This window comes from Manis javanica, chromosome 7, assembly GCF_040802235.1.
Source record: "Manis javanica isolate MJ-LG chromosome 7, MJ_LKY, whole genome shotgun sequence".
In the NCBI taxonomy this organism is placed as follows: domain Eukaryota; kingdom Metazoa; phylum Chordata; class Mammalia; order Pholidota; family Manidae; genus Manis; species Manis javanica.
In genome coordinates this window covers 120,711,283-120,739,107 of record NC_133162.1, presented here as the reverse complement: position 1 = coordinate 120,739,107, position 27,825 = coordinate 120,711,283, and the positions used below count along the sequence as shown (strand labels likewise).

At 41.2% G+C, this 27,825-nt stretch overlaps 1 protein-coding gene across 11 annotated transcripts in view; it reads left to right on the top strand.

Moving 5' to 3' along the window:
- Positions 1-27,825, top strand: part of CACNB4 (calcium voltage-gated channel auxiliary subunit beta 4) — a 248,047-nt gene that overhangs the window by 109,615 nt on the left and 110,607 nt on the right. For 3 of the 11 annotated variants that reach the window (XM_073241454.1, XM_073241456.1, XM_073241455.1), the window contains one exon: positions 11,502-11,661. The exons of 5 other annotated variants lie outside the window; for them this stretch is intronic. In XM_073241454.1, the coding sequence (XP_073097555.1) occupies positions 11,656-11,661 (6 nt within the window). In that variant the 5' untranslated portion in view covers positions 11,502-11,655. Of the gene's footprint in view, positions 1-8,691; positions 9,559-9,724; positions 9,858-11,501; positions 11,662-27,825 lie in introns of those variants that run through there. 3 more of the 11 variants (XM_036996066.2, XM_036996067.2, XM_036996064.2) reach the window with 3 other exon arrangements.

The window sequence follows — 27,825 nt, the reverse complement described above, 5'->3', positions numbered from 1 at the left end:
CTCAGCTTGTTTTCCATTTGTGCCTCTTGGGGAAAGGCTTTGGACTTTGTGCTCCACTAATTTTCCATCCAATCCTGCAAAGGAAATCATCAAACAGATTTGGAATTAAGAGAATTGTATTGAAAGTCCCAATCTTTATGAGGACGTCCTTATGGACTTTGTTAAAAGGTGGTGAATATCTCTGTGGTTGTCTGCTTCCATTCGGAAACTCAACAGAGTTGAAGATTCTCTTTGCATTCACTTGGGCTTTGAAAGAGAAGCACTAAATTGGCATTTATTTGTGTTGTTTTAGCTCAGCAGTATTTTGTTTTCAGAAAATAAACAGGCTTCTGGTGGCTAAATATTTATATAACAATATTCTGATTGTAATGGGGATGGAGAGGGTGGGGTGGAGATTTGCTATAACTGACCGACCACCTTCTTGGTTGTGTCAGCATTTTTGTGAAAGAAGAATTAGAAGAAATGGCACGACCTAGTGAGTGCCTTTTTCTGAGTCGGTGCCTACATTCTGGGCACATTTTTCTGGTTGCCTCATTCCTGTTATAACGAACTCTGTATTTTAGTTACTTTTGCAGCTGGTAGTAGTTAACCGAAGCTGCTTCAACAAAGAGATCCCCAAGTAAAGATGCCTCAATAGAAGGAGGTGTCTTTTTCTTTTCACCTAATGGTTTAGGCAAGCAGTCCGGCGAATCAGAGCAGCTCTCTCCACAGGGCATATACTGACTCAAGTTTCTTTAGCCTAATAACTCTTCGTCCACCATTTGATGGTGAAATTTGTTTGTCAGCACCATATCCAGAGGAATGGGAAAGAGAGCATGTGGTGGGAAGTCAGTATCCTTCAAAGATGTGATGTGTGAGTTGGATACATTACTTTTACTCACATCCTGTTGGGAAGAAGCGGATCATGTTTAGTCACAAGCAAGGCTGTAAAATGTAGTTTCTCATTGGAGAGTCATATGTCTTGCTAAAGTTGGAGGTGAAATGGGGTTTACTGCCAAAAGGAAGAAATGGAGAGTGAATATTAGGGCTTTCAGTCATCTCAGCTGCATAGAATAGTAGATGAGTCAAAGCTCAGCCATGTACACACGACTACCATTGAGTGTACTCAACTACTTGCTGCTCATTGAGTTGCAGAAACCGGAAGCTATCAATCTAAAGCTGAAGAGCAGTCCACTGTGTGAGATAATCCTACTCAAATCTAGCAGTGTTTAAAAGCCCTACGTCCACCAAAATGAGCATTGCTACTCTAAACTCAGTATTTTGGAGTCAGATTTTCCTTCTTTGTTGAGGTTCTAGCATGCCTGGTGTCGAAGGCTGCATGAGACACGATGGAACTTGAGGCCCGTGGTCCCCTCAGTGCTGTGTTGTATGGTGGAAGACACCTGTATCCTACTAGCTCATTCAGCTTTTTCCAGCATAGTTACTGGACTAGCTATTGTGATACAGGTAGCTATTTTCTAGCTATTGTTATAGGCACTGAGTCAGAAAGGGGTATATTAACAGGATGAGTAGGACATAGTTCCTGCCCTCTAAGGGGTACATGGTCTGACACTCTTTTCCAAAGGAAAATAGGTGTTTCTCCAAAAATATGTTCTGAAGCAACAAAATTTTGGGAAACATCCCAGGACCCTAATACTACCATCTATCTGTCATCCACCAACATCTCCTTTTATCCATAGATTCCACCCAAACCAAGCCTCTAAACTGGCCAGGTGCAGCTCAGACCTCAGTTCCTGATGCCTCTCTCCATTTTGTGGTTTGTTTCCTAAGTCCATAGCAGCCTTAAAATTGATCTCACAGATTCCTGGCTCATTCCCTTCTCTGTTGACTCCTTCTAAGATCTGAAACCTTGACTCGGCTAGGCTGTATGGATTCTGATGGATATGACCTCACTGAGGCTCAAAATGCGAGTTTTCTTCTCATGTCTGTCATTCAGTCTCTGCAACCAGCACTTAAGAATCCATCCCAGATGCAGTGAGGGTATTCCACGGAATGAAGCTTGTGGAGTAAAAAGCTGTGTAACCCTGGTTCCTGCTCTTGAGTTGTTCATCTTGTAGTGGGAGAAACAGCCCTCATGGACAGATTGCTCTGTTAGGTGGCAGGCCCATGAGCAGAAGTATAGGAGAACAGAGTCACTGGGAGCATAGAATGGGAGAGCTTAATGTCTGAGGGAGTTGGGGAAGGTCTTAGAGATGTTTACACTGGGCCTTAAAGCAAAAATGAATTCACCAAATAGAAAATATCAAGGGCAGGGTGTGGCTGAGTGGAGGCGACCTGCCAGGCAGAGAGAACACCGTGTGCAAAGGTGGGAAGGTGTGACAGGTCATGGGATCTTCTGTCCACATGCACACACACACACAAAGTTCCTTTAACACATTGTATATTATGTTTGCTTTGAAATGAATACATTATTAACCCCCCCCCCCCCAACATTAGACCTAGATTACTTAATCTGTAAGAACAGGACCGCTCTCCTAATCAGGGCACACCAGCAATTTGGCTGAGGACCCTCCAGGATGCTAATGAACCAGTTTCTTAGCTCTAAAAAATACCCACATTTCACTTTGAACATTTTTGTGTGTGTGACTGCATTGTTTTGGCAGCCAAAGTGCAGAAGTAGCCAAGGAGTTCAGGACCTTCATGAATTATTCACATAAAATTTATTGGAAGCCATTTTTGTGCAAGGTTCTGTGCTTTGGCAGTGGGGATATAATGGTGGGCAAAAAAAGACCTGATTCCTCTTTCCATAGAACATTTTAAAGAAAGATATTAGTTCATCAGTCTCACTAATGTGAATTCATGGAGGCCACTTGGGGGGAGGTAGAGGGTTCCAGGCACAGGGCTCTGCGTGGACAAAGCCCGATTGTGTGTGTGTGTGTGTGTGTGTGTGTGTGTGTGTGTGTGTGTGTGTGTGTGTGTGTGTGTGTGTGTGTGTGTGTGTGTGTGTGTGTGTGACATGTCCAAGGCCAGGCTGGCTGTGGAGGAGGGAGTGAAGCGGACAAGGAGGCGTGATGAGAGAAGAGATGCCCTGAGGCAATGCTAGCCATGTTCGAGATTTGGGTCTTTTGGGTCTTAAGAGCCAGCCACAGGAAGCCTTGGAAAGTTTCAGATAGGAGCTGACACAATCTGATTTTGGTTTGGAGGAGATACAGGTACTCAGTAAACATTTATGGATGTTTTTTTGGTGACTGAAAGGATCTGTACATAAACCATGTTAACATATCAAAGAGAAAAACACCCTCTGGGAGGGAAAAACAAAAATTTCCATCTGAAAGCAATAAGAAAATAGAAAATAAAATTTCACATATTTTACATAAAAAAACCCCACGGAACTGTTTACTCTTTATGTGGCAAATTCAGAATCAGAGGAAGTGGTTTGCCCAAGGCCATGTGTAGGTGGGTGGGGGCTTCCTTTCTTTCCTACTGCAGGAGTGAAACTGATCTCCTCTTTCCCCATTTCCTGCTTCTCACCCCTGCTGAAGCTTTGCAGATAAAGGAATTAAATTACTCTCCAGCTTTGATTGCAGCCATCTCCTTGGTTCAATTTCTGTGTTAAGAATCTCTGTGTTAAGAACATCCAGGATCGCTCCCGCACCACCCCTCATCTGGCTGTCAGGAGGATGCGCTCTGGTCTTGCTGGTCTTCCAGGTCCCAGTCTCTAAAGCAGAGCAGGGCGGTCTGCAATTGGAAGCTGTAATTGTTAAATTAGCATTGATGATATCAGCTAAAGCTTGTATAGATAATGGGGAAGAGACCAGCTGGCTGGGGAAGAGTGGAAAATAAACTCACTGTAGGGTTAATAAAAACTGTGGCTGTATGAAATGTTTTCACCCAGAGAAAGGCTTTTTTGTGTTAACAGAAATTTCAGAAAGCAAGAGATTTCTGAGTAATACGTCAATCACAGGGAGAGAACTGTCATGATTCCCAAATGGAATAGGCCATGGGGATTTTTTACCTAACCTACACTCACATTTTTATGAATTATGAAGTATTATTCTTTCCTGGCACCATCAAGAGTGGCAGGGAGGAAGGGAACTAGTCCATACGTTCATCTTTACTTAGAGCGCCTCTCGGGTCTTCTGTCTGCCTTTCTCACGCTCCTCCTGCCTCTGTGTTAAGAAGCAATAGTAGCGTGTGTTACAGGATTTTCATAGGGACGTTTTCTTGGCCGTGGTTTATAGCAAGTTGGGGCAGTCCAGGAGTGGCCGGCGGGGTGATGTGATGGAGGTCAGAGTTTTAGTTTGGCCAGAGGCGGTGCCATTGGGAAGGCCAAGGGGGCCGTACCGTACATCCTGGGGTACACAGGAAGGATGCGGAGGTTGGCAAGGTGGCCAAAGTGTTGAGGGGTTGTCAGGCTGAGGAGGCCTGGCCGTGCCTGCCAGCTTCCGCAGAAGGAGCCGTCAGCCCGGCCATGAAGCGGGGAGGTGGCCAGGAGGAGGCTGGCATGGAGCTAAGCAGGGCAGCAGGCAGGCAGGATGCTGGGTTCATCCCTGCTGGCTGAGGCTGGGGCCCAGGTGGGGACCGAGAGGACGAGGCCAGCATCAGAGGCAGGTGTCAGGAAACCCAGAGGGAAGGGGCACCAGGGCTTCAGACCAGAATCCCAAAGATAAGAAGTAGCTGGTGCTTATGGAACACTGAGTTTGTACCTGGCACCATTCTGGCACTTTTCTGTATCAAAGATTTTCATCTGCACAGTAACCCTCATTTTATAAATGAGGAGATGGAGGCCCAGAAGGGCCGAGTAGCCCACTGAGTGTTATCCAGTCGGGCAGTGACACAGTGGTGATGTGTGGCAGTCTGGCTCAGGGTCCCTGCTTTTCACCATCTTGTTCCATAATATTCCTGCTACACCAAGCCTGGGAGTACCATTCACATGAACTGCAGGGGGGTGGGGGGCTTGGAACTGGGCATGTAGGCACCCTGATTCCATATTACTTTCTTTAAAAAAAAAGAAGCCAATTTTTCCCTTCTGCCTTCTAAAGTGGTGCCAGGCACTTTCTATGTACCTTTCATATATTAACTCATTAAGTCTAGAACTAGTACTGTCTCCTTGTTCCAGGCGAGGCCCCACAGAGGCAAAGACATGCCTGTCTAGGTAGTAAGGTCTAAATTCCAGTGCAGAGGACGAGGAACATGCAAAACGATTGCAGTGCTTTGCTTCATTTTGTTTTCATTCCTTTGTCTGTCCTGCAGGTAACCACCTGTCTGAAGCATGTCAGGGAGGAAATAGGGGCCATGATATTAGGCTTGCAGTGCCGCACATATTTCTAGAGGCAGACAAGTGGGTTCGTAATTGCAGAGCAGAAAAGGAGAAAATAGTCTAGCATCCTGTGGTCATTTAGTAAAACTTGAACAAAACAAAGAGGAAAATAATCAAGGCTGAATTCGCAGGCAAAGGCCTTGGCCTTGTGTTATAGCCCAAAGAGCAAATGAGAGCCCAAACCCTGTTGCTTCATCTCTTCTCTGACCTCTCAGAGTCCTGCTATAGAACACAGAACTACGCTAGTTCAGCAAAGTTAAATTCTGGAGAAAGCTGGGTGGATAATTGGATAGTAAAATTTCCCTTTACTTCCAAATCTATACCTGTTGTCTTGCTCATGACTGTCTAAAATCTCTGAGCTAAGCAGATGATTCTTAGCTTTTCTCTCCCTTGTCTCCTCATTTTCTAAACAAATCAAAAAGAGAAATGCTTGTTCTTTGAATCCCACTCTCAATCCATGAGTTTGCTGTACCACAAAGCCCAGCGCAGGTGAGGAAAGGGAACTCCAAGTCCCTAAGTTTGAAGCCAACAAAAACCACCTGAGTGTTCCCTTGAGGTACAGAAGAGACCTCTTCTGAGTGGTTGAGGACCATACCACTTCCTCCACAGACTGGAGCCCAGCTGATACCTTTGTCAAATTGCAAGAACAATCTCAATCTCCACACCAAGAATCATGTGAAATTTATAAAATCATGCAGGCAATGCCTTTTCCTAATTCAAAGCTTATAATTTTCATTATTCAAAATCATAATTTTGATGTTGAATTGTTGATCATAATGACAGGTGACTTGGAAGGGAGTGGGTCGGGATCACATTCAGCAGAGCACCCTCAGCATGGGAGGCAGCCTTTTTGGGGTTCTGTAGCTTTGGAGGCCACTGGAGGTGGGTTCTTGGGAAGTGCCCGCACAGGGTGCCCTGCAGGCTATTCAGATCTGTCCTTTCTGTAGTCTGAGGAGAGGGAGTAGACCGAGGAGGGGGTGGTTTCTTTTTTATCCTCTCACGCAGTCCCTTACCTTGAGAACTCTTCAAGTCGAAGCCAAGGCGATTCCAGTCCCTTAACTGCCTTCCACTTCTTGCTGCAGTGAAGTATGACACCCTTGAAATCTGGCCCTCAGAATTTAGGCCTGCTGGAATCCAGAGACCCTTTCACCAATATCGGGGCACCTGAGATGATCTGAAATAGCCCAGAAACTCCCGGGGACCTCTTACTGCTTCTCACCCAGCAATCAGTTCCAAGAATCTTGGGACAGAGATGGTCCGTTCCAAGGTCCTCTTGGAGTCCTCAGTGCATTTTTTGGAGCGCCTCAGAGTTCCTTTCAGGAAGTCCAGAACTGAGTCTCTCATTCGGGTTTCTCTGGAACTCTGGGATCAGCCTGAGTATTGGGTTGAAACTTGAAGGTGACTTGCAGGTACCATGCTTACTCCTTGTAGATCCAAGTCCATAGACAGACTCCCCAGTCTATTAGTGGATTTGCAGTTGTCAGCTTGTGGGTGAGCAGAGTGGGAAAAATAGGGATATTGCCACCAAAGTGACCTCTCCTGTTTTAACAAACTCCTCCTGGCTACATGCCCGCTGTTTCTCATCCCTTATCTTGAAAACTCCATCAAGAAGGGCGTGGAGAAGGGACAGTTCAAATATAGAAAATGATGGCTTTGAATACAGTACTTTAATCTTTCTGGGTATTAAAATAAAGGCTACATTAGGTGACCGCTGGAGTTGTCTCACCTCTAACAGTTTGCGATCCTGAGTCCAGCATGTTTCTAACCTTTGGGGAAGCAGGCAGAGCCAGCTTCACAACTGTCCTCAGTCCCTGTGGGGTTGGGCGTGGGGTTGTAGGAACAAGGACAGGCTGCTGTGCTTGAGCCGGTGCTTCCCTCCTGCGGTCCCACCCTGAGTCAGACTCATGGACTGCGTGCATTAGTATACCACAAAATGAGTCCCTGCTCTTTAAAAATTTCCTCTAGACCCTTCCTCTAGGGAGCATTCCAAGACCTGGAAATGCAAGAGGAGAGCTGAGCCATGTACTGTGTTCCCAGTAGGGAGCAGTTTCTCTCATCTTGGTGAATTAGGGAAGTGAACTACCTCTTTTGTTCCCCGCTAATTCAGACTCCCAGGTAAAGATACTCAGAAATATCTCTACTCTCAATGGAAGTGGTAAAGTAAGGAAATGATCTGGAAAATCTTAAGAAGAAAAAAGACCCACTTGCCTCAATTTTTTGTAGATTCTGGGTATATAATACCATATGGCTATAGTTATAGAGTTAATTAAAATAACAGAATCCGATACAGGAATTCGAGCTTACAAATCCTTTGACCCAGTCTTCTTGCTTTATGGAGGGAAGACTTGAGCCAGGACACAGTTGTCAAAAGCTGGCACTGGGTTTCTTTCTATGGAAGCCTTCCAGTTGCACCCATCCTTCTATTCAGTGCTTCCTCTGTGTAGGCACGCACAGATGACATCCTGTATGAACTCTACTATTTTGGGGTTCCAAAGGACAGATGAGTCCCCTTGCCATCTTTATATTTGAAAGTAAGTATTGGTGCTGTTCCCAAGGTGGGCAGCTGTGACTGAAAGACATTCTGGGTCGGGGCGAAATAGGAGACCTGTGCTCTGTTTAGCAGTTGTGACTCTGGTGTAGCTTTCGGCAACTCATGTTTGTTCCTTTAAGAGGTATGCTTTTCAGACATACTGGCTAGAAGGACAGGTCTCATTTCCCAGGTGCAGGGCCAGCCGGTTACTCCTGTGCTGAGCGCCCGTGCACCGCAACCAGTGCCTTCCGCCTGACAAAGCAGGGTTGTCATTGATAAGTGTTTATGTTGCACTTTAGATTTCAAAGTTTTTTGAATTATTTGTCACCTCCATTTGGGAGGTGGAGAAACTCAAGCCCGTGTAAGTAGTGACTGTCCAGAGTCATGTAACCAATTACTGCTGAATCTGGTATTGGTTGCAGAGCCCTGAGATTCTGGGTCATTGCTTACCCCAGTGAGCCAAGCACCTTCTCCAGATTATGTTCTTTGCCCCTCACCAACTTCTTTTTCTTCAAATTTAGCTAGCTCCTTTTAGAGTGAGCCACAGAGCTTTCCCGTTTCAAGGCTATAGTGTACTTCCTTGGTGGGCCAGAAAGCTGTAGGCACCTAGGTAAGCTCCAGTGTGGGGCCCGTCCTAGGACAAACTGAGCCGTGCTGTGGTGCCAGCAGAGGGAGGGAGTAGGACTTCTCTGTTCAGATTTTGGGAAAAGATCAGTGCTGTTTTGGGAATATTAAAGAGCTAAGCATTGGAAAGGGGATGAAGGGTTTAAGTTAACTGATTGGCTATTGTTTAAAGAAGTTAAAAAATCCAACTAAAAAGACATTTAAAAGTTTGCATTGAAATAAAAAGCCTTTGAAAGGCTTTGGGCCTCTTGTTCAAACTTCACTAGTTGAATCAGAGAGGCACTTAATTGCCAGTGATGCAGACAGACTTCAGGGAAGACATTGAAAACTTTTACAGTAGAAATTCCCACAAGAAATCTTACCATCTGTTTATTCAATCCATTTTTTCTCTACTTTGGTGTGTGATTTTTTTTTATTTTAAATGTCTTATTGCCCGTTTGACTTAAATTGCATCTGTTAAGTACAGATGTTGGAGACAAGTATCTGTTCGAGATGTTGGATGGAGACAAGTATCTGTTCGCCTGTCTTTACTCAGTATTCTTTTTCAATAAAATTTCTCCTTTGCTCTCGCACCCCGCCAGTTATGCATTTACTTAGCAGATGAGCAGTTGTGTGTAGAATACTCAGTAGTTTGCCTTACCAAACATTCCAAGCAGCCTTTTCGATAGTGGTAAGTGTTTTGTTGCAGGTTTACATACATAGTACAGGCGAAACAGGAAGCAGCCTTTTCTGGGTAGGATGCTCCGAGCCGCCCTCCACTCTCCGAGGGAGCACTCTTCAGCTGACTGAAGCAGGGAAGCTGGGCCAATCAGAGGCCGCTTTCCTAGCTCAGTCACCAGTCTGTGGTTGAGGAAGGGTTTGGCTTTCTTATGCTCTGTATTGGGCAGGCAGATAAAATGCCAGGACTGAACTGCCTCTGGGGATAACCTCACCCCCCTGTGATGTGAATGAATAGCAGCTGGCCTGGTAAATCCACAGGAATTGATAAGGCAGGTGCAGTTCCTCCAAAGAGGCCTTTTCTATCTTTTAGCTCTAGCTGTGGCTTCTGTAGCAGTTTTATTTTTGCCTTGAAAGAGGTGCTCTGGATTATCAGACCTCCATGTATGACAGTTTGTATCTGCATGGAATTGAAGACTCGGAGGCTGTAAGTATTTTCATAGATAGTTGATTCCCTCTCCCCTCCTCTTCCTCCTCCCACTACCCCCCACCTCCCGATTTCTTAGGCAACGCAGGGAACATGGAGCTGAAAGCCCACATCATTCTTCGGGCGCTTGCTGGCTGCTGTGTAAATGTTCTCTGTATAGTTTAGAGTTAACTGAAATTATTCTTTATTATATAATTTCTTGCCAAGCAGGAAAGAAAATTGGGTGATAGCAAAGACATCTACGAGTGTAAGCTGTTTGGATTTGTGCATTACTCGATGCACATTTGATCTCACAAGAGGTAACTGCTCCTTGGAGACTGGCTTGAACTATGCAGAAAGTGCCTGTGTTTTTCAATAGCAGGGCTCATAGAAAAGCCTCATTCATTATACAATACACATTGTGTATTGAGCTAGCATGAATGAAAGTTCCTCAGCTGTAGCTGTATTATGTGCTTTCTGACCAAACAAGTGGTGCAGATCTACTGCTTCTTTGTTAAGGAAATCAGATGCAAAGGTTGTGGTCATATAACACCCAGTGCAGACGCGTGGAGGGTAATTTCTGCGCTCTGCTCTGGGAGACTGGAGTAGGCTCACGTGTATTTGGTCTTAGGCAACTAGACTCCTTTCCCTGCATGGGTCAGTTGCATGTAATCTCTTCATATCAGGATGAAAATGGTTTTCTGAGATCCCTAAAACCATACCATCCAAATCGAGCCTTTGAATATAAGGTAAAGCTGATTACTGAGTCTTTCTTTTACTATTGCTGGTGGTAGTTCATTTTTCATCGATTTTGTAGAAACCTTACAAGGTAAAATGATTTGGGGTGGCTAATAGGACTACTGTGGGGAGTCTGAATTTTATGAATGCAATGCAATGCATTTGGTTACCTTTGAAACAGGAATGTGTTATATAAGGTTCTCTGGCTAAACCACCAAATAAACAGATTATAACAGCAGCAACAATAAAAAACCCTTAATGATACACGTCAGTGCAGACGTATGTATCAAATGATGTACTGTCCATGAAAGAGAAAGCCTCTGTTCTCATAAGGCATTCCATTTTTCCTTCCTGTCTGTGTGTTAGCTCTAACTCTCACTCTGTTTGCGCAAAGTCTCTCTGCGTGTTGCCCAACGTGCTTGTAAATTATCAGACTGTCAGTTTATTGGCAGGGGCTGTAGTCTGAAACATTGGTGACTGTATGCAGAAGGTACACGCTTGCAAGTGGGGTGGCAGGATGGCAAATGCAACTATAGGAGTTCAGTAAACTGGCTTCCCTGACTGGGTTCTCCAGGAGGCCTGATTCTTTCTCATACCCCTTCTCTCCACACTCAGTTATGAAACATGTGATGCCTTATTGAATTGTAACTTTTATTTTTGGCTATGGATTTTAAACTTGGACACTGTTGCTTGTTAAGTGGATTGGAGTTATTTCAGCATAACCGGGTATTTCAGAAACTGACTGCTAAGAACTAAGTCAGCTAGGAACTAATGTACCCAGCACCTAGTTCTCCAGAACTGTATAAATTTTGGATGCACTGGTTCAGAGGGGAGCCATTATAAGTATGGAAACATTTTTCCCCCGTTTTAGGTCCAGCCTCACAGGACAGCTGAGTTTTCCTGTGGGGCGGGAAGGGACAAGTGCACGTGCTTGCCTCAGTAGTGGTGCTTGGTGGCTGTGGTGTTAGGTGCTGCGGTACTAGGCTCTGGTGACTCAGTGGTGGCCAACAGGCTGAGGTCCTCAGGGCTGTGCACATCCGTGGAAACGAGAAAGGTGGGAATCCAAGGAATGAAGGAGGCATCTGGCCAGTCCTCAGTTGAAAGCACGGGGGGCTCTCAGATGGGTGGGATCGAAAGTGTGTCACCTAAATCAGAGGGGAAGGCAGAGGTGTTTGGAGGGGTGAACTGACTCAGAATGCTCATTTGAGTTTATTTGTTTTTATAAGGAAGAATAATGTGATGTGTTACCCAAGATGGTGTGAACAAAGCTTCAAGCCAATGGAGAAGACTAGGCCTAAATAGCTGACCTGGTGAAGTGAGAAATAAAGCCACACCTGGAGTGCCACATCCTCAGCAGTCTTTCTCAGTGCCAATGCATTTATGGCTGTAAGTGTGGGGTTTGCCCAGATGCAAGCAAAGCTCTCGGATCAGGTCTGGTGAACAGGCATGGAGAGGCATTTTTCTGGTGGCTAGCGACTGTCCGAGACTATCCAGGCACTAAGCGCTGAGTTCGGCACTTCCTTCTGGGGGTTGTGGAGCCATCCGTACACACCCTACTACCCTGTGCTGTTGAGAGTGTCTTTGCGGGGTGTGTGGGCTTTAACATGAGATAAGTGATTATATTCATTGTGTTCATAGTAAGCCTGTAAGAAGATCACATCGCTTAGGGACATATATTTTATTCTGAATAAGAATAAAGCATTATTTTATACTGTTAGCACTCACATCCCTGCAGTATGAGAGAGACTTTGGTACTGTGATGGAAGGTGTTTCCTAAGAGTTTTGTCTACTGGTAGATGTTCTACTCCCAATACCCTGGATTTTCACTAGTAACCTTGGTATTTCATGTACTGTATATATAAAGAGAGGAACAAGAGCCATTGGGGAACACTCCTGAGTCTGGGTATTTTAGATTCTGAGTCCTAGGGAGGCTTTTTGGACAAGTCCATTAACTTCTGCTGTGGTTTGTAGGAGAGTGGTTAAATGTCAGCATCATTCAGCATTATAAGAAGCGCGAAAGATCACTCAGTGCCCCCGAGCAAGGTCTGCTTATAAATGGGTATTTCATGCAGAATGTCACATTACTCCTATTGTTTCTCTGACATGGATAATGGAGCATGTGCTCCATCCAGAAGGAGTCCATGTTAGACCAGGCCAGTTACAGTGATCATGCGCACAGACTCTCACTGCATTGTCTCTGTTGAGGGTTACCCCGTTCCACCTTTGCTGCCCCCACTGGGTCTTGCTTGCTACAGGTCCAGGTGACCTAGTAGATTATTTTTATTGACTGAGCCCCTAATATACATTATGTATTTTTTAAACTGCTTCACAATAGATTTTGATAGATCTGCTCCTTGGTATAGATGTTCTTTTTGAATGGATTCATTGTGTGTTTTGATGTTTGCGGATTCATGATTAGAATAGTTTTCTTTTTTCATTCATCAGGTTTATTACACAAACTAACTGTAACTCTGTTTCCACAAAGTCTCTCTGCGTGTTGCCCATAGGAGGCATATTCTTATAGGAATAAATCAAGGAAGCAGATAAATAGGAAAAGTTACCTGAAATCTATCCACAGAATAGCTGTTAATGTATTGCTCTGTAGCCTTTCAGAGCATCAACATACATATATGAGCAATATAAATGAAATACAGTTTCTTAGAGTATTTTGTAAAGTGAAGCCATGGTTATCTGCACATAGAACTGATAGTTGATTTCTCTGACACAGTTGCTTACCATTCCAAATGTTTAAATTCTAAAGTATTTAGAGAGAGACTTGATCTTTTTCAGTGAAAAAGATGATCAGATCGTAATTCAGGATGTTTACCTGAAAGAAAAACATATTCTTTTATTTGTTTTCAATCATAGAAAGGAGCCACTATATTCTTCTTATTACAGTTAAAAATGTTACAGACGTAAAAGTTAAAGTGAAGGTGAGTTTTACAAACAACGTGTGTGCAGTATCTCTGTGTACATCTAAAGCACATGCTTAAACTCATATGTACCTATACATTATGAGAAGGGTAACTGTGATAATTACTTAAGCTCTTCATTTTCTGTAAGCTGTGTAGCTATGTATGTTTGCCTGAATGTTCAAGCACCCATGGGAGTCCACATAAACATAATGCACACCCTCATTCACATTCACACATTCATACATAGACATGCTCTGTGCTTCGCTAATTGGTAGTTAAGGCTCAGATTTTTTTATTGTTTTTTTGCCATAGAGCTTTTGGATTTTTGCCATAGAGCTTTTGGAGAAAGAAAAATTAACTGCTTTGGACATAAAGATACCTTGAAAGGGTTGAAAGGCAACATATCCACAAGAAAATAAAGGGCTGCCACTTTCAAAGACATAAGCTTATTATGAATATGAAGATAGGTCCTTGCCCTTGGTAGGCAGGAGGGTGACTTCAAACAGAAGGCTTTATGTGTTTAGGGGGCTTTGGTAAAACGCCCCAGGGATATTAAGGATCAGGTTTCTTTTGGAAATGAGAAGACCAGAGAGGCCTTTATGATTTGACAGATCAGAGGACCTTCTGGGGTCAGAAAGTCTCTCTGGCCTGTTTCTAGAGACTGAGGCCTGTTTTTAAAAAGAATCCAAGGTATGGATGTTGGCCTCACTGGCCAGAGAGGAAAACCACATGCTGCTCATGGTTTATGTAAGAAATTTGACTGAAAAAACCAACTTGCTTTACTCAGCAGAGTGATTTTGCATTTGTCCAGAGGATAAGTAAATGATTAACTGAAGCTTTTCTTCAATCCCTAATTTTTATCAATGATGGTTTTCTAAAACATATGTTGAAATAATTTCTAGGTATAATTGTCAAAGAGCTAAAGAGATAAATTCCTTAAATCTGATCAGAATCCATGAATTTGCCTCTCCAAGGCCATTAGTCTTGACACTTTCTTGGTAATCTCCATTTTCAAGTGACAGAGGGAAGTATTTGGATCAATCCCCTTTCCCCAGAGGCTTCTGTATCTCCTTGCCTCCTGTTAGACTATGGCGAACCAATCTGGACTTGAGAGTATAGTCTTGTGACTCCATATGTACTTAGTGAACATGACATTATTCGATGGTGCAAGATATTCTGTAGGAAGGTCAGCAATGAGTATGAAAAAACATGCTTTTCAGGGTGAAGATGGGCAGGCGTCCCATAGCCTCAGCCCTTCCTTTTCAATCAGAGTTCAGCGTGGACCTTTTTATGTATGGTCTGTTCTCATCGTTCTGTTCACCCTCTGCCTTTCGTATCCCTCACTTAGGTAAACCGAGCCTCCTGAGGGGGGCAAGAAGACATGACTGAACTGATTGTCTTGTTCTCTCTCTTCCCTCTCCCACGAGTCCTTTCGAATGACCATCAAGTCCTGAGCTCAGATATTCATTATGCTAAGTTAAAAATTGTATCAAGAAAGCTCTGTAGATATAGAATCTGCACTGATCCAAACCACACTGATTTAGGTGCCTTTAATGTGTTTGCATCAGGCCACGAGGACTTTAAAAACAGCAGTTGACACTCTGGCGAGGCCACACTGAGTAGATGCAGATGATCTTGCTAATCGAGGAGAGTAGGCCATTGCTTCGTGTGTAAACTCAAGGGAGTTTACAGTTCACATAAAATAATGGCAAGCAGAGTGGGAGCTGGAGATTTTTATGCCTTGGACTTCAAACTTTTTAAGACTTTGAAGAGTGTTAGTCTAAGCTAAAACTGTGTGGCCATTTTTATAGAACTTATAGGTTTTCTACAAGGAAGGTGACTCAGGTAACACATTTTTTGAGATCTCAACAGAACAACACTTGTTCTCACTCTTCATTTATATATATTTTTATAACATCAATATGTAGTTTTCGTAATAAATATTTTTCTCTTTTAAATGGTGCCACAATACCAGTGCTTTCTACATCCTCTTTTTTTCTTTTGCATCTATTCAAGAAATACTGAAAGGTCTTAAATTTGAAACAGGATGTTTTGAGTTTACTTTCAGCTTTTTTGTTCAGGGGAATTGATCTAAGGGATACATTCTAACATGAATGTTGGCAACTGTCAGTTATTCAGGAGCTTGACTGTGGAGTTTGTGAATACCTCAGTTATCTTATTTTGCCTTTTTAATTCGTATTACTCCGTAATCTCTCACCTTGTTTTAGCGTGAGCACCATGGAACAAAAAGAGTTTCTGACCTTCCATGTTATTTCCTTAGTGGCAGATTTGTTGAAAAGTTTGGAGACTTATAAGGTTGTAGTCAATAGTGTTTCTCCATCTTTTTTAACCTCCATAAAACTTTAAAAATTTTATCTTCTACTTTGCATGCCCATCATCCAAGAAAATGTCAAGTTTACTTTTTGCACATTATATAATGAAACAGCAATGCAGCATAATAATGTCATGATAAAAGCAGAGACTCAGTGCAAGATTGCTAAGGATTAAGTCCTGGCTCCCCACTTCCTAGCCTGTGGCCCTGGCACATTTCTTAAACTTTCTGTGCCTTGCGTTTCCACATCACTGAAGTGGCAGTAATAATGGAACCTACATCTTGGGTGGTTCTGAAAATCAAATCAGTTGATATGTGTAAAGTCCTTAAAACATGTGTTTTCTGTTATTATTATTATACAAACAGTGGATGTACTTATGCTTTTGGAAACTGAACATGCCCCTTCCTCTGCAAGTTTTGATATTCCCACCACATCGTTTGGTTTGTTTTCAGAGCACTTCCATGGTTTTTGACAGTGATTTCCAAATATGTTGTAGCAGTTGACAAGTCAAAGAATGTGCTTATCTCCTCAGGCCTTCTCGTTATTTTGTTGCATTTTGTTTCAGGAAAGGGAGCTGTAGAGTGTAATTGAAAAAACACCAGGAGTTGAAAGTCTTAGCTTTGCCACTTAATAGCAGTGACTATGGGCAAGTCATTTAATCTCTTGGTATCCTCAAATTTCCCTCCTATAAAGTGAAGATGTTTAACTAGATCATTTCTGAGGTTTATTCACATCCACAATTCTGCTCTATTTGCTGATAAGTAATTTCTTCAGTTTCAGTACAAATGCCACCACATGCCATTTGTTTTCTGCAATGATCAATTACCATAATATTTTGTGGCTAGTGAGTATGGTGTCAGTATATGCTCCTTTTCAGAACCTTTGAAGGAGAAAGGTGTGAAAGGTGCACATCTTTAAGAGGACTAGATGTTTTTTTTTATTAAGGTATTGTTGATATACAATATTATTCTCAGGTTTCACATGAGCAGCACTGTAGTTACTGCATTCCCCCCATTATCAAGTCCCCACCACATTCCCCGTTACAATCACTGTCTATCAGCATAGTAAGATGCTATAGAGCCACTACTTGAAGAGGACTAGCTATTTGAAAAAGGAGGTGCTTTATTTAAGATTTTTAACTCTAGGAGCCAAAAACAGATGCTCATTTGCTTCCAGTACCCACAGTTTACTCCCATCCCACAGCCATTTGAGCTGGTAACACTTGAGTCTCATCTCCAAGAAAACAAATCATATGCAAAAGCTTTCTGAGAAGGTAGCTGCTTCTAGCTTTTATTGATGATTGAGGAGAGGTATTTCTGCTTTAAATTATCTTCCTTTTTAGGCTAAGATAGCCGATTATCTTAGCTGTATACTAGCAGAGTGTTCAAAAAATGTTTAAGTGATTGTTTTATGATTTTTGTGATCCTTAGTCATCAAGAATGGTGTTTATTGTATTATTATTTAGCGTTTTCCTCCTTTACAAAATCTGTTTCAGCTTATCATTATCATTCTTTGGGGTGTACTAAACACAATAATCAATCAACTGGAAAACCCTAGGAATATAATAAATTCTAGGAGAAATTCATTATTTTTTTAAAAGTCATTCAATACTTTTAAAAAGGGGTAACTGCCTATCGTGTTCAATTTTCCCCTATAATAAACTGAAAGGCCACAAGGATGAAAGAAAAGAGGTAATCTTTACTTCAACCCAGTCTCTCAAATATTCCTTTAAATATTGTCTGAATGAAGAGTTGGAGGCAAATATTTATCCTGAAGCTAGAAATATATGGTGAATATCATGCTAAAATAGTTAGTGGTTAAACAAATTAGTTGCCTAATTTATTTTCATAGAGTCACTATTGATAGCTTGATAGTCATCTATAGTCATTATTGATCATGTTTAATTTCAAATGATGTCCCAGAGATTAATGTCTTGGAGCTTATTTGATTCAATGGCTCTATTGATCCAAGGAACAGAATTAAGAGTTTATTTACAGAATTAAGAGATTTTCAAATCATCTCACATTTGATCGTGCTATTAATGCTTAGAATACAGGAATGGAATTAAGGTGAAGCTTATTAGATAGGGAAGCACAAAACATGTCTTAGTTAAATGTCTTGGTCACAATACACAGGGTCTTTTGTGAAGTGCTAGGATACTGCAGAGTAGAGTAAGGAATAAAACCACACAGAGCAAAAAAGGCTAGGTAGATATTTGATTCTCAAAAGATATTTTTTTATATGAAATACAAGCAAAAAAAAGAGGTCAAGGCATTTGGCTGTAGAGAATAGCCTCAAGGCTATTGCTGTAGTAGTTTAGTCATTTATTATATGATGTAAATCTATAGCGGTTTAGCTTATTTGATAATGCTTAAAATTTTTTTAACTGACGTATAGTTGATATACAATATTATGTTAATTTCAGTGTACAATATAGTGATTTGACAATTACATACCTTAAGAAAAATTGACCACAATAAGTGTAGTTATCATCTGTCACTCTGCCAAGTTATTACAATATTATTGACTATATTCTCTGTACCACAGGGAAGAGGAAAGACCACTTGATGGTCACGTGTATTTATTAGTTAATTGAAAACCAAAAATTCAGTACATAAAATATGGTGCATCTTCCTAGAGTCAGAATCTTAGTTTTCACCTCCCCCCACATTTTGACATATCTAAAATGAGACTACCTCTTAAAACTTAGTTTTATTTACAGTTTTGTTTCCCCTTAGTGGTACATAATTTAATGTTGAGTCTTAAAGTCACTGGTCTCTTAAATGGAGTGAAATGAGGTTTTGAGGGGGAAAATCTAAACAACATGAAAACCATACTGTATGAAAAATCAGTCTTCCTTGTCAACCTCCCAACCTTTTTCCCTCCCTTTGGGGAGCTGTTTTTAACAGTTCAGTGGGTATCCATTCAGATCTTTTTAATGTACATTGGCAAACATGGATATTTAGAAAAACATACTTATAAAGACACATATCATATTGTAATTTAAGAAAATATTAGTAAGATCATGATAAATATGATTCCATGACTTGCTTTCTTTACCTAAAAATATACCAGGTATATTTTTCTGTATCAATTTATTCTTACGACAAACTGAGTGACATAATGATTACACAGTATGGATTTACCATAATGAATTTAGTGAACTGACAGATTTAAAATATTTTCCATTTTTTAATCCTGCAGATAAGTGTTGTAGTTACATTCTTACATATCAATCTTTGTGTACATATAGAGCATTTCTCCAAAATAGCTTTTTCGAAGTGGAATTGCAGGATTAAAGGATTAGTATGTTTATATATATATATATATATATATATATAAATATAGATATATATTTATATATGTATGTATGTATGTATATTTATATGTATTTATAAGACTTTATATTAAAATAAAATACTTTATATATTTTAATAAATATAAATAATATATATAAATGTATTTAATAAATATAAAATTATATATAGATAGTTGAGTATTGTAGGACATTGTTATATTAAAATAACATTATTTTTTTATTGAGAATAAACCAAATTAGCTCAGAATTTTAATCTGAAATGCAAGACCTCAAGAAGTTTTGTAATTGTGGGAAGCAGCTTTAGCTATGGCCTCCTGATTCCATAAGAGGAATTTATTTACTCTTGGTTGCATGTAAAGAAACCACAAAGATTGGTACAACACACTCAGAACTGCTGACTGCAGAACTGTTAACTACCCCTGAGCCCAAAGGGACCAGGAAAGGGCCTGCTTACAGGAACCTGGGAGGATCTGAGTCCTGTCAAGAAGGCTATCTTGAGAAGGGTTAGCAACACAGCACAAAAGCTGTTCGGGAAGGGCAGAGAGCGACCTGGAAAGGCAAATGGATGGTGGTTTTGTCCATATTGCTGATGGGTCCTGTCTGAGGATGTTGGTGTCAGTAGACGAAATCATGCAACCTGAAGGCATTCCTAAAACACACCTCTGAAGATGTTAGTGAAACTCCGAAAACTGCCCTTGGCCCGTTTTCCACTGGTGATGTGTGTTGGCTTTTGTATGTGAAAACGCTTCCGAGGTGGCCTGGATTTTGATTCCTGTACTGTATCTTATCTTGATTTGGAGTACTTCAACAAGGTCTACAAATGGGAGAAAACAGAAAATTTAATTTTCAGTGTTGAGGATAAAGCTTGAGAAGCTAAGCTTTGTGGGCTTCCATGACGACTGTATTCAGATACACAAAGGTCTCCTCAGAGAATAAGCAGGTAGAGAAAAGCATGTGTCAAGTCACCTTGTGGCTTAGCTGTGCTCCACTGTTATAACCAGACTGGAATAAGTCTTAGGATCCCTCCTAATGCCATCATAGTGTGCGTCCCACTACATAAACGGTGGGGGAGTGGTGAGAGTAAGGACGAGCATCATGAGATTTTATAGCTCTGATGGCAGCCTCCTTATTAAAAGATATATTGACTAATGGGGGTGGGAATGGTAAGAGTAGTGTTTCCTTTGCAGTGTTGAAAGCAAAACCTGCTTTGGAAGGCATATAAAGCCCATGGAAAACACTAGCTTGGAGGCCAGGCCTTACCATTTTTAGAAAAGCTAAACAGACCATGTGGGTCTCTATTAAAAACTCAATTCTGAGTGCTTGCTAGTGACACAGTGTGTAAAATTTGTGAAAATCATTGAACTGGATGTTTCCATGTGCAAGTTTCTATATGACCATTATATTTCAATTAGAAGCTTTGGAATTCTCTTTTGGGGAACCAAGGATAACCAGTGGGATTTTAGAAATTGGGCTTGAGATTAGGAAGGATATAATGAAGGCCCTTGCTTCCCATTTTTAGGGCTGGTGAAATGTAGAAGGAGTAGATTTATACACTGCCCAGATGCTGGAGTCCTGAGTTCAGAAGGAGCACTAATTCTTGAGCAGTGGACCAGTTGGCCAAGGACGGGACGTGTGATTTCGTCACTGGGAGCTGGGAAGATCATATCCTTCCGGGGCCTGGAGCACAGGCTTCTCTTGCTGGTTGGTGCTCATCTTGGCCTCTTGCGTCACTGCCCTCCCTGGGACAGATGGCTATAGGGGTGGTCATGTATCCATGATGGCAGATGCGTCACCTCTCTGAAAACCATGCTTCTTAGGGTAAGGAGGACTCTGGGGAGTCGATTTTCTCCCTGCCTCCAGCATGGTCTGCAGGGTCCGAGCCAGGCTATTCTCAACGGTGAGAGCTCATCCTTAGGCTTACGGGACTGTGCCGGCGCCTCAGGAGGGAGCCAACTCTGGTGATAAGGAATAAAACGATGATTGCCATGCGTCTTGGTTGAGGTTTATTTTAATAAAGTTCTAAGGTTCAGATATTCATTCTTGGAAGCGTGTGTACTTGGTACAGACACTCAGCAGAGCAGCACTGCGTAAGTCTTGAATATATTTATATGCATGTAAGGAGCTGTATTAAAGCTAAGCTAGCATGCATGTTACATGAACACTGCCTGAATGTTTTCTTTTCAAAATTTACATACTTATAAAATGATGTGTTCTTTTTAGAGAGTGGTTTCTTATACTAATTTTATAGCTCTAATTCTTAAATTATTAGTGCAGATACAGACTTATAAGAAGGGCAAGGTAGATCTTATAACTGAAGTACACTGTTTCTATTCCTTATTATAAATGCTTTCATCAGCTGTATGAATGGTGTGTGTGTGTGTGTGTGTGTGTGTGTGTGTGTGTGTGTGTGTGTGTGAATGAGAGAGAGAAAGAAACCCCTTGGATCAGAGTTATAATAAAAAGTTATAATAAAATGCAAGAAACTTGGTGGTGGGGGGAGTCTAGTAAACATAATGTTCTTAATGTAATTGTAGATTAATGATACCAAAATTAAAAAATTAAAAAAAATCCAAGACATAACTATTAGGACTTTTTAGGACCAAATAGTATGTTGATAGATATGATATTGTTTTTCCCTGGTTTTAAAATATACACTGATATAAAAGCAGCTTAAAAAAGGTTGTTCATGCTGCATTCCAAACATCGTGTGGGTAAATTATCCAAAATTTTTTGAGAAAGAAAAAGAGAGAATACATATGGTAGAAATAAGGTAGAAAAGAGACAAGGAAATGCATAACCCAGATTCTCTGAAAGCTTTGATTCATATCCCTTTTAACTAAAATATATTCTGGCTGTAAGATGTGCAACTAGTTGTTAGATTTTTCATTTGAGTGTTGCATTTACATAGAGAAGCTGGCTTTCAAAATGCCAGCCAGCAGCCAACTCAAATACTGAACATTTGTCTAACTCAGTGACTAGTTTAGTAAGGAGGTATCTTGAGGGCGTTGAGGGGAAAGTACACATCAGATACCTTGTTCTTCTGGAAACTAAGCCAGTATTTTGTCTATTGTGATCTATCTGATTCTTAGGGTATTTGAATTTTCAGTTCTTAATTTAGGGCTTGCAAAGATGCTGTGAACTTAAAACCTCACTTCTGCACACTTAATGGAAGATAGTTTTGAAGTTCCAGATTGCCTTCCTGGAGAAAACTTGAGGATATTCAGTAGACTCTGGCTATAAACTATACCATCTCTTAGAAGCATAAAAAGTGCCCAGTATCCCTAGCATTTATGCTAAATGACTTCCAAGATCCCCTGGCCAAGGACACTGATAGACTCTCGAAGTATTTCCAATTTACTGACTGGGTCTTCCTCTGGGTCATGAGTGTTCGGGGAATTATTGGACCTTCCTGCTGTACAGGGGACAGATCAGACCCTAATAGGTACTCCTCTTCGTTATACCTACGCATAAAGACATTTGGCCTTCAATTTCAAAGGAGCCCTTTTTTTTTGTGGGTCACACATTTTATTTGTGTTCTGCAGAACATACTTTGGGGGAAATTATTTGTAGTAGGTAACTAGGAGCTGTTGAAGGATTTTTAAACTGGAAAGGCATGTTGAGATGTGCACTGGTCAGGGTGGAAGATGGATTTGAGCAGAGAGCATTCAGGCAGGGAGTCCAATTAGAAAGCCATTGAAATAGTACAGGTGTGAGATGATGAAGGCCTCAATTAGGGCAGCAGCAGGGGGAATAGCATTGAGAATATGAACTGAGAAATATTTAAGTCATAAATGCAGAAGGTTTAATAAGTAATTAGCTAAGGAAGGGAATGGAGTCTGGAGCGAAACCCTTTACTTCTGGCTTGTGTAATTGACCAGTTGCCTGCTGATGGCCTGAGACTGGCAAACTAGGCCATTTCTTCTGTTGCGCTTTGAACTGACCCGGGGGAGCCCAGGTTAAAAGCAGAGTCCAGGTTCTGAATCCTCCAGCTGTTAATCTTGATTCTTGGCTAAGAAACTACTGGCTTCATCCTAGGTTGTGAAGTAGTTCTGTCCAGACAACTGGGACTCCCAGGGACCAGGAAGTGGCTGCAGAACTATTAGGTTCCAGCTCTATCCATTCTGGCCCCTGTTAAGCCATATCTGGAAACCACAGAGAAAATGTGCCATACTCATCTAGCCTCCGTCTTGAGGAACTTCTCAGCAAAGAATCTTCAAACTGGTTAAGCATCCCATTCCTGGTAAATGAGTAGTATTCCAAGTGGTAACTAGACTGTAAAAAATGGTATTTGGGATATTGCTTAGATAGTAACCATAAGGAAAAACCACTTTGTTAAATCTTATTCTCTTGTACATGTTTCTTTTTCTATTTAGAAGTAGAAGATTATACTATTTTTTCCAGAGTTTCTCCTGTCTCTTAATTTTGGTAGATGACCTTCTAACCATTAATTTAATATGTCCATTGGCACAGGTGAAAAATGGGCCCCTAATTTGACTAGGTCCCATCTCAAAGATTCACAGCACACAGTAGACCACTCAGGCCTCTTGGCATTCTGTAACAAATAAGCCCATTAAATCTGGTTTAACCAAAAGATATGCCAAACTTATTAGAACCCACTTTTTCCCCTAAGGAATACCTAGTAACCACTTGAAGAACTAGTATTGTACAGATTTCAGTTGAGGATATGCTGGTCTAGCTGTTTACACCAACCTTATTTGCTTGAAACAATCTGAGTGTCTTAAATTGGGTGGCTTCTGTGAAATGGAGTGGAGTTTACACTGGGCAGCCATATGGACTTCTGGGGCCTTCAGTTAGTTAGGGATGTGGTTTAGAATTTGCCTTGTTGACATACACTCCCAAGAGGATTTTCATGCCGATACTTTGAGAAGTATGGGGTCAAATTATTGCCCTGATCAGCCAGAGTTCATGACAGCACACAGGACTTAGAGTTTCCATTTTCTTTTAGGTCCCTGCTTATTTGTCCCATCTCCCTCTAGAGTGGTAAACACTTGGAAGCAGGAATGTCTTTCTTATTTACTTTCCTACCCTTGCACAGCCTTGCTTGCTTTATGCACTTGTTCCAAGACAGGCACTTATATGGTCGCTGGAATGAACTAAAATTCAATAACCTTAATTCCTCCAGAAATCAAGAGGGACCTAGGGAATGGTCAGAAATGATTGAACATGATATATTTGGCAGAGATTCCCAAGGGATACACAACACATATATATCCACAACCAGCCACACTGTTTTTTCTTTGAAAAATAGAAGTAAATTTTAAAATGGAGGTGAGCAGGTTCAGAAAGTTAAAAGGCCTCTATTTTTAAAAGACCCAGAGTGTGAGAAGGGAAACTCAGTCTTCTCTCATTTTATTTCCAGTTGGACTATATTGATTGTAAACAAATAGGTGGCACTGTATGTCTCCTTCCCACCCTAGACTCCTAAACCCTACTCCCTAGAGCCTACCTCTCTTAATTGGTTTTTAATAACAGCATTATTGAGGTATATAATCCACATACCATTTCAATTCACCTATTTAAACTGTACAATTCAATTGTTTCAGCATATTCAGAGTTGTGCAACTTTCACCAAAATTTAAGAACATTTTAATCGCCCCAGAAAGAAATCCCAGGCCCATTAGCAGTCACTCTCTATTTCCCCCCCAACTTTCTTATCCCTGGGCTGTCTCTATGGATTTGCCCATTCTGGATACTTCTTACATACGGAGTAAATTATACAATATATGGCCTTTTGTGACTGGCTCTATTCACTTAACATAGTGTTTTCAGGCTTCATCCATGTTGTAGCATGGATCAGTATTGATATATAATATTCTGTTGCATATAATGCATTAAAAAAATTCATTTGTTAATGCATGTTTGGGTTGTTTTCACTCTTTGGCTATTATGAATAATTTTGCTGTGAATATTTGTGTACAAGTTTGTGTGTACAAGGAATTTAACATTGCTTGACCAGTCACTTTATAAAGTAGGCCATGTTTAATACTTTGAGATATCCTAATGACATATTGAAGATTCAAAGTATTATCAAATCCCACTCCACAGAGTGTGATCTGGCCCCCTCTCAGCTATTTCATATAACCCTGCTCTCATCAGTGTGGGCTCTCCACTGCTGCGTGTGTGGGCAGTGCTCAATCTCAGGGACAAGAATGATAGACCCCAGTCCTTCCTTGGGGAAGCTCTTCTCTGCACATCCCTGTTGACAGCTTTCATGTAGCACAAGGTCCAGCTCTTACTCCAGTTCTTCCATGAGGCTATTGCCAGTGTTTCCAGACTTCTGAATTTGCATAGCAGCATCTACCCTGCTTACCTGGGCATTAACCACCTGCAGCCTTGCATGGCTTTTTCTATATTTCATGTGTTTTTGTCTTATCCCTGTGAACGTAAAATTCTGGAGAGCTGGATGAAGTCCTATCATTTTTTTGTGCCTTGCTTCCCTCTAATCCAGCTATGCAAGGGTAAGAGAGAGGTTGCCATTGAAGGAGTAAATGGCTTCAGCAGTTCAAAGCCTCGGTGACATTGATGTACTTAGTGCATATAAAATGGGGCTAGTTTGCACCAGCTAGTGAAGAAATGAGAGTCATAGATTAAGCCAGGTGCAGCTCTGAAATTGCGAGGGACTCATGTAAAGAGTTGCTGACTTGTCACAGAAAATGCTGCAAGGCATTCTATTTAGAAATAATCCTGTCTGAATGTCATATATTCTCTTCATTTCTTCTTACTTGTCCTTATTTGCAAGGACATGTTCAGGGACATTGTCTTGAAAATAGGATCCTTGCCACTTCCTCTCTTTTATTTCCAAGTTCAGATCATAATTTAGCAACTCTATCATTATCAGAGCCATTATGTCTACGATGGTCGTACGCTAAATTTCCATGACTCCACAAACAACATCAGTTCTTTGAATGAGCCCCACGGAAATGGACCTTCTCATGTGAGCCTCTAAACACAAATGAAAACCAGAAAAAAAATTATAGCAAATCAAACAGAAAGGTCTAGTAATTTGAAATGAAACAAAGGTAGTTTACTATTTACAGCACTTGGCAATGAAAATTTCAACCATTTTCCTATAAAACCTACTTTTCACACATACCTGTTGATGAGAGTATTAAACACATCATCCCAGTTCTTTCTTTATGAGCTAGTTCTGTAAGGGTCCATAGAAATAATTCTGTCTAAGTAGAATTATTCTATTAATTTTTGTGTGATGTTGAAAGGAACTATGGACACGGACAGTAGCTGTTGGTTACTGATACCCCCTGGTTTGGAACAAGGAGCTGGTTGAGGGTTGTAGAGGCAGACTATACATTATAGTAGGGCTGCGGCTGTTACTTGTCACTTCAGGGCCACACTGACCCCCTTGGTCACAGCTGTAATGGGTAGAACAATGGTAGATCCCTTCAACAGGAATAACAGGAATGTGTCCTTAGATCCCCAGGGTCATTCATGTAAAGATCGGCTATCTGGGCAACTTCCTTAAGTTCTCACTGTGCAAGTATATTGACATATGTGTTCAACAAACAGATGGAATTTGTTGTGAAGGTGTCAGCTTTGCAAATTAATCCTAGACCTATCTGTTGATGACCTATGAATAGGGCCAGTAAATAAATCAAATGTTACCGAAGAATTACTTACAGATGCATTTTTTTCTGAGCATTTAAATAAACACTCAGTGAGCACCTGTGGCACATTCAACACTGTACAAGGGGTGGTAGCTCTTATAAGAGTAATAGAAGTAGAATATGTTCCCTGTAGGAAAGTGCTTAGAGCTACATCAGGAGTAGCAGATCCAAGCATATGAAACACTTAGGATGGACCACAGGATACAGGATGGGTTTTATTTTTGCAAAAAGAATTGGATTCAGCATGGTACTTGCTATTTACTAACTATTTGGATTTGGACAAATTATTGACCTCCCTATTTCCTTATCACTAAGATGGGGATAATAATATCCTTACATGGTTATTGTGGTGAAAAAGTCAATTTAGAAAACATATGTAAAGAGCTAAATTAAGTTCCTGACACAGAATAGTTTAATAAAGTTTAGGTTTTATTTTTGATAATGGGAAGTTAGCTTAAGCTGACTGAAATCAGCCTTCGGAGGTTTGATGTAGAATCGAAACATAGGTACAAAAGGAATTGGGAATCATAAAAAGATTTTGGAAGCATGGAATTAGTTTGTATAATTTCGTAAAAGTAATATTGAAGCCAGAGTACTGTAATCATGTAAGTTACCATGTGTTATAGGCCAAAATTGTTCTACGTGCTCTGCATGGATTCTTTTCCCAAATTCTCACAACATCCTTATGATGTAGATGTTTTTATTGTCAGTTTTCTAGGCATAAAAACTATTAAGTGATTTGTCCAAGGTCACACAGCTGAGCAACAGTGGAGTCAGGATTTGAATCCGGGTGTCTGGCTCAGAGCCCCTTCCTACAACAGGGAGGCAAGGGGTCCGGGTGGCTAGAAGGGAGGGCCTGACAGAGCAAATGAAGAAGCCGAACAGGAGCAAGGATGAGCAGGGTATTGGCAGACAAAACGGGTGGAGCCCCGCTGGAGGTCGGGCGAGGCTTGGGCTGAAGCCTTTGGACTGATCCGCAGGCACAAAGGAGGTGGAGCCTCCTTTTCACCAGGAGGCATCCTAGAACCATGGTGCATCTTTTCCCTTTTTGAGTTTCCACTGATGATGACTGAGCCTCTTAATGTGCATCTCCTGTGTCAGGGCAGAACCTTTCACCTCAGCTGAGTCGTCCCTTACTTTTCTCAAGCTTAGAGCAGACATTGCGTTCCAATACCCCACCTAATGTGCAGTTTCTCCTCTAGACTTACGTGGTCCTGTTTTCTCTACAGGACATTGACTCACTCATCCATCTATTCATTCAACAGGGTCTGAACACTTGAAGACTGCCAGTCAAATGATACCTAAAGCCAGAAGTCCATTTGCATCCTTGTACAGTTCCC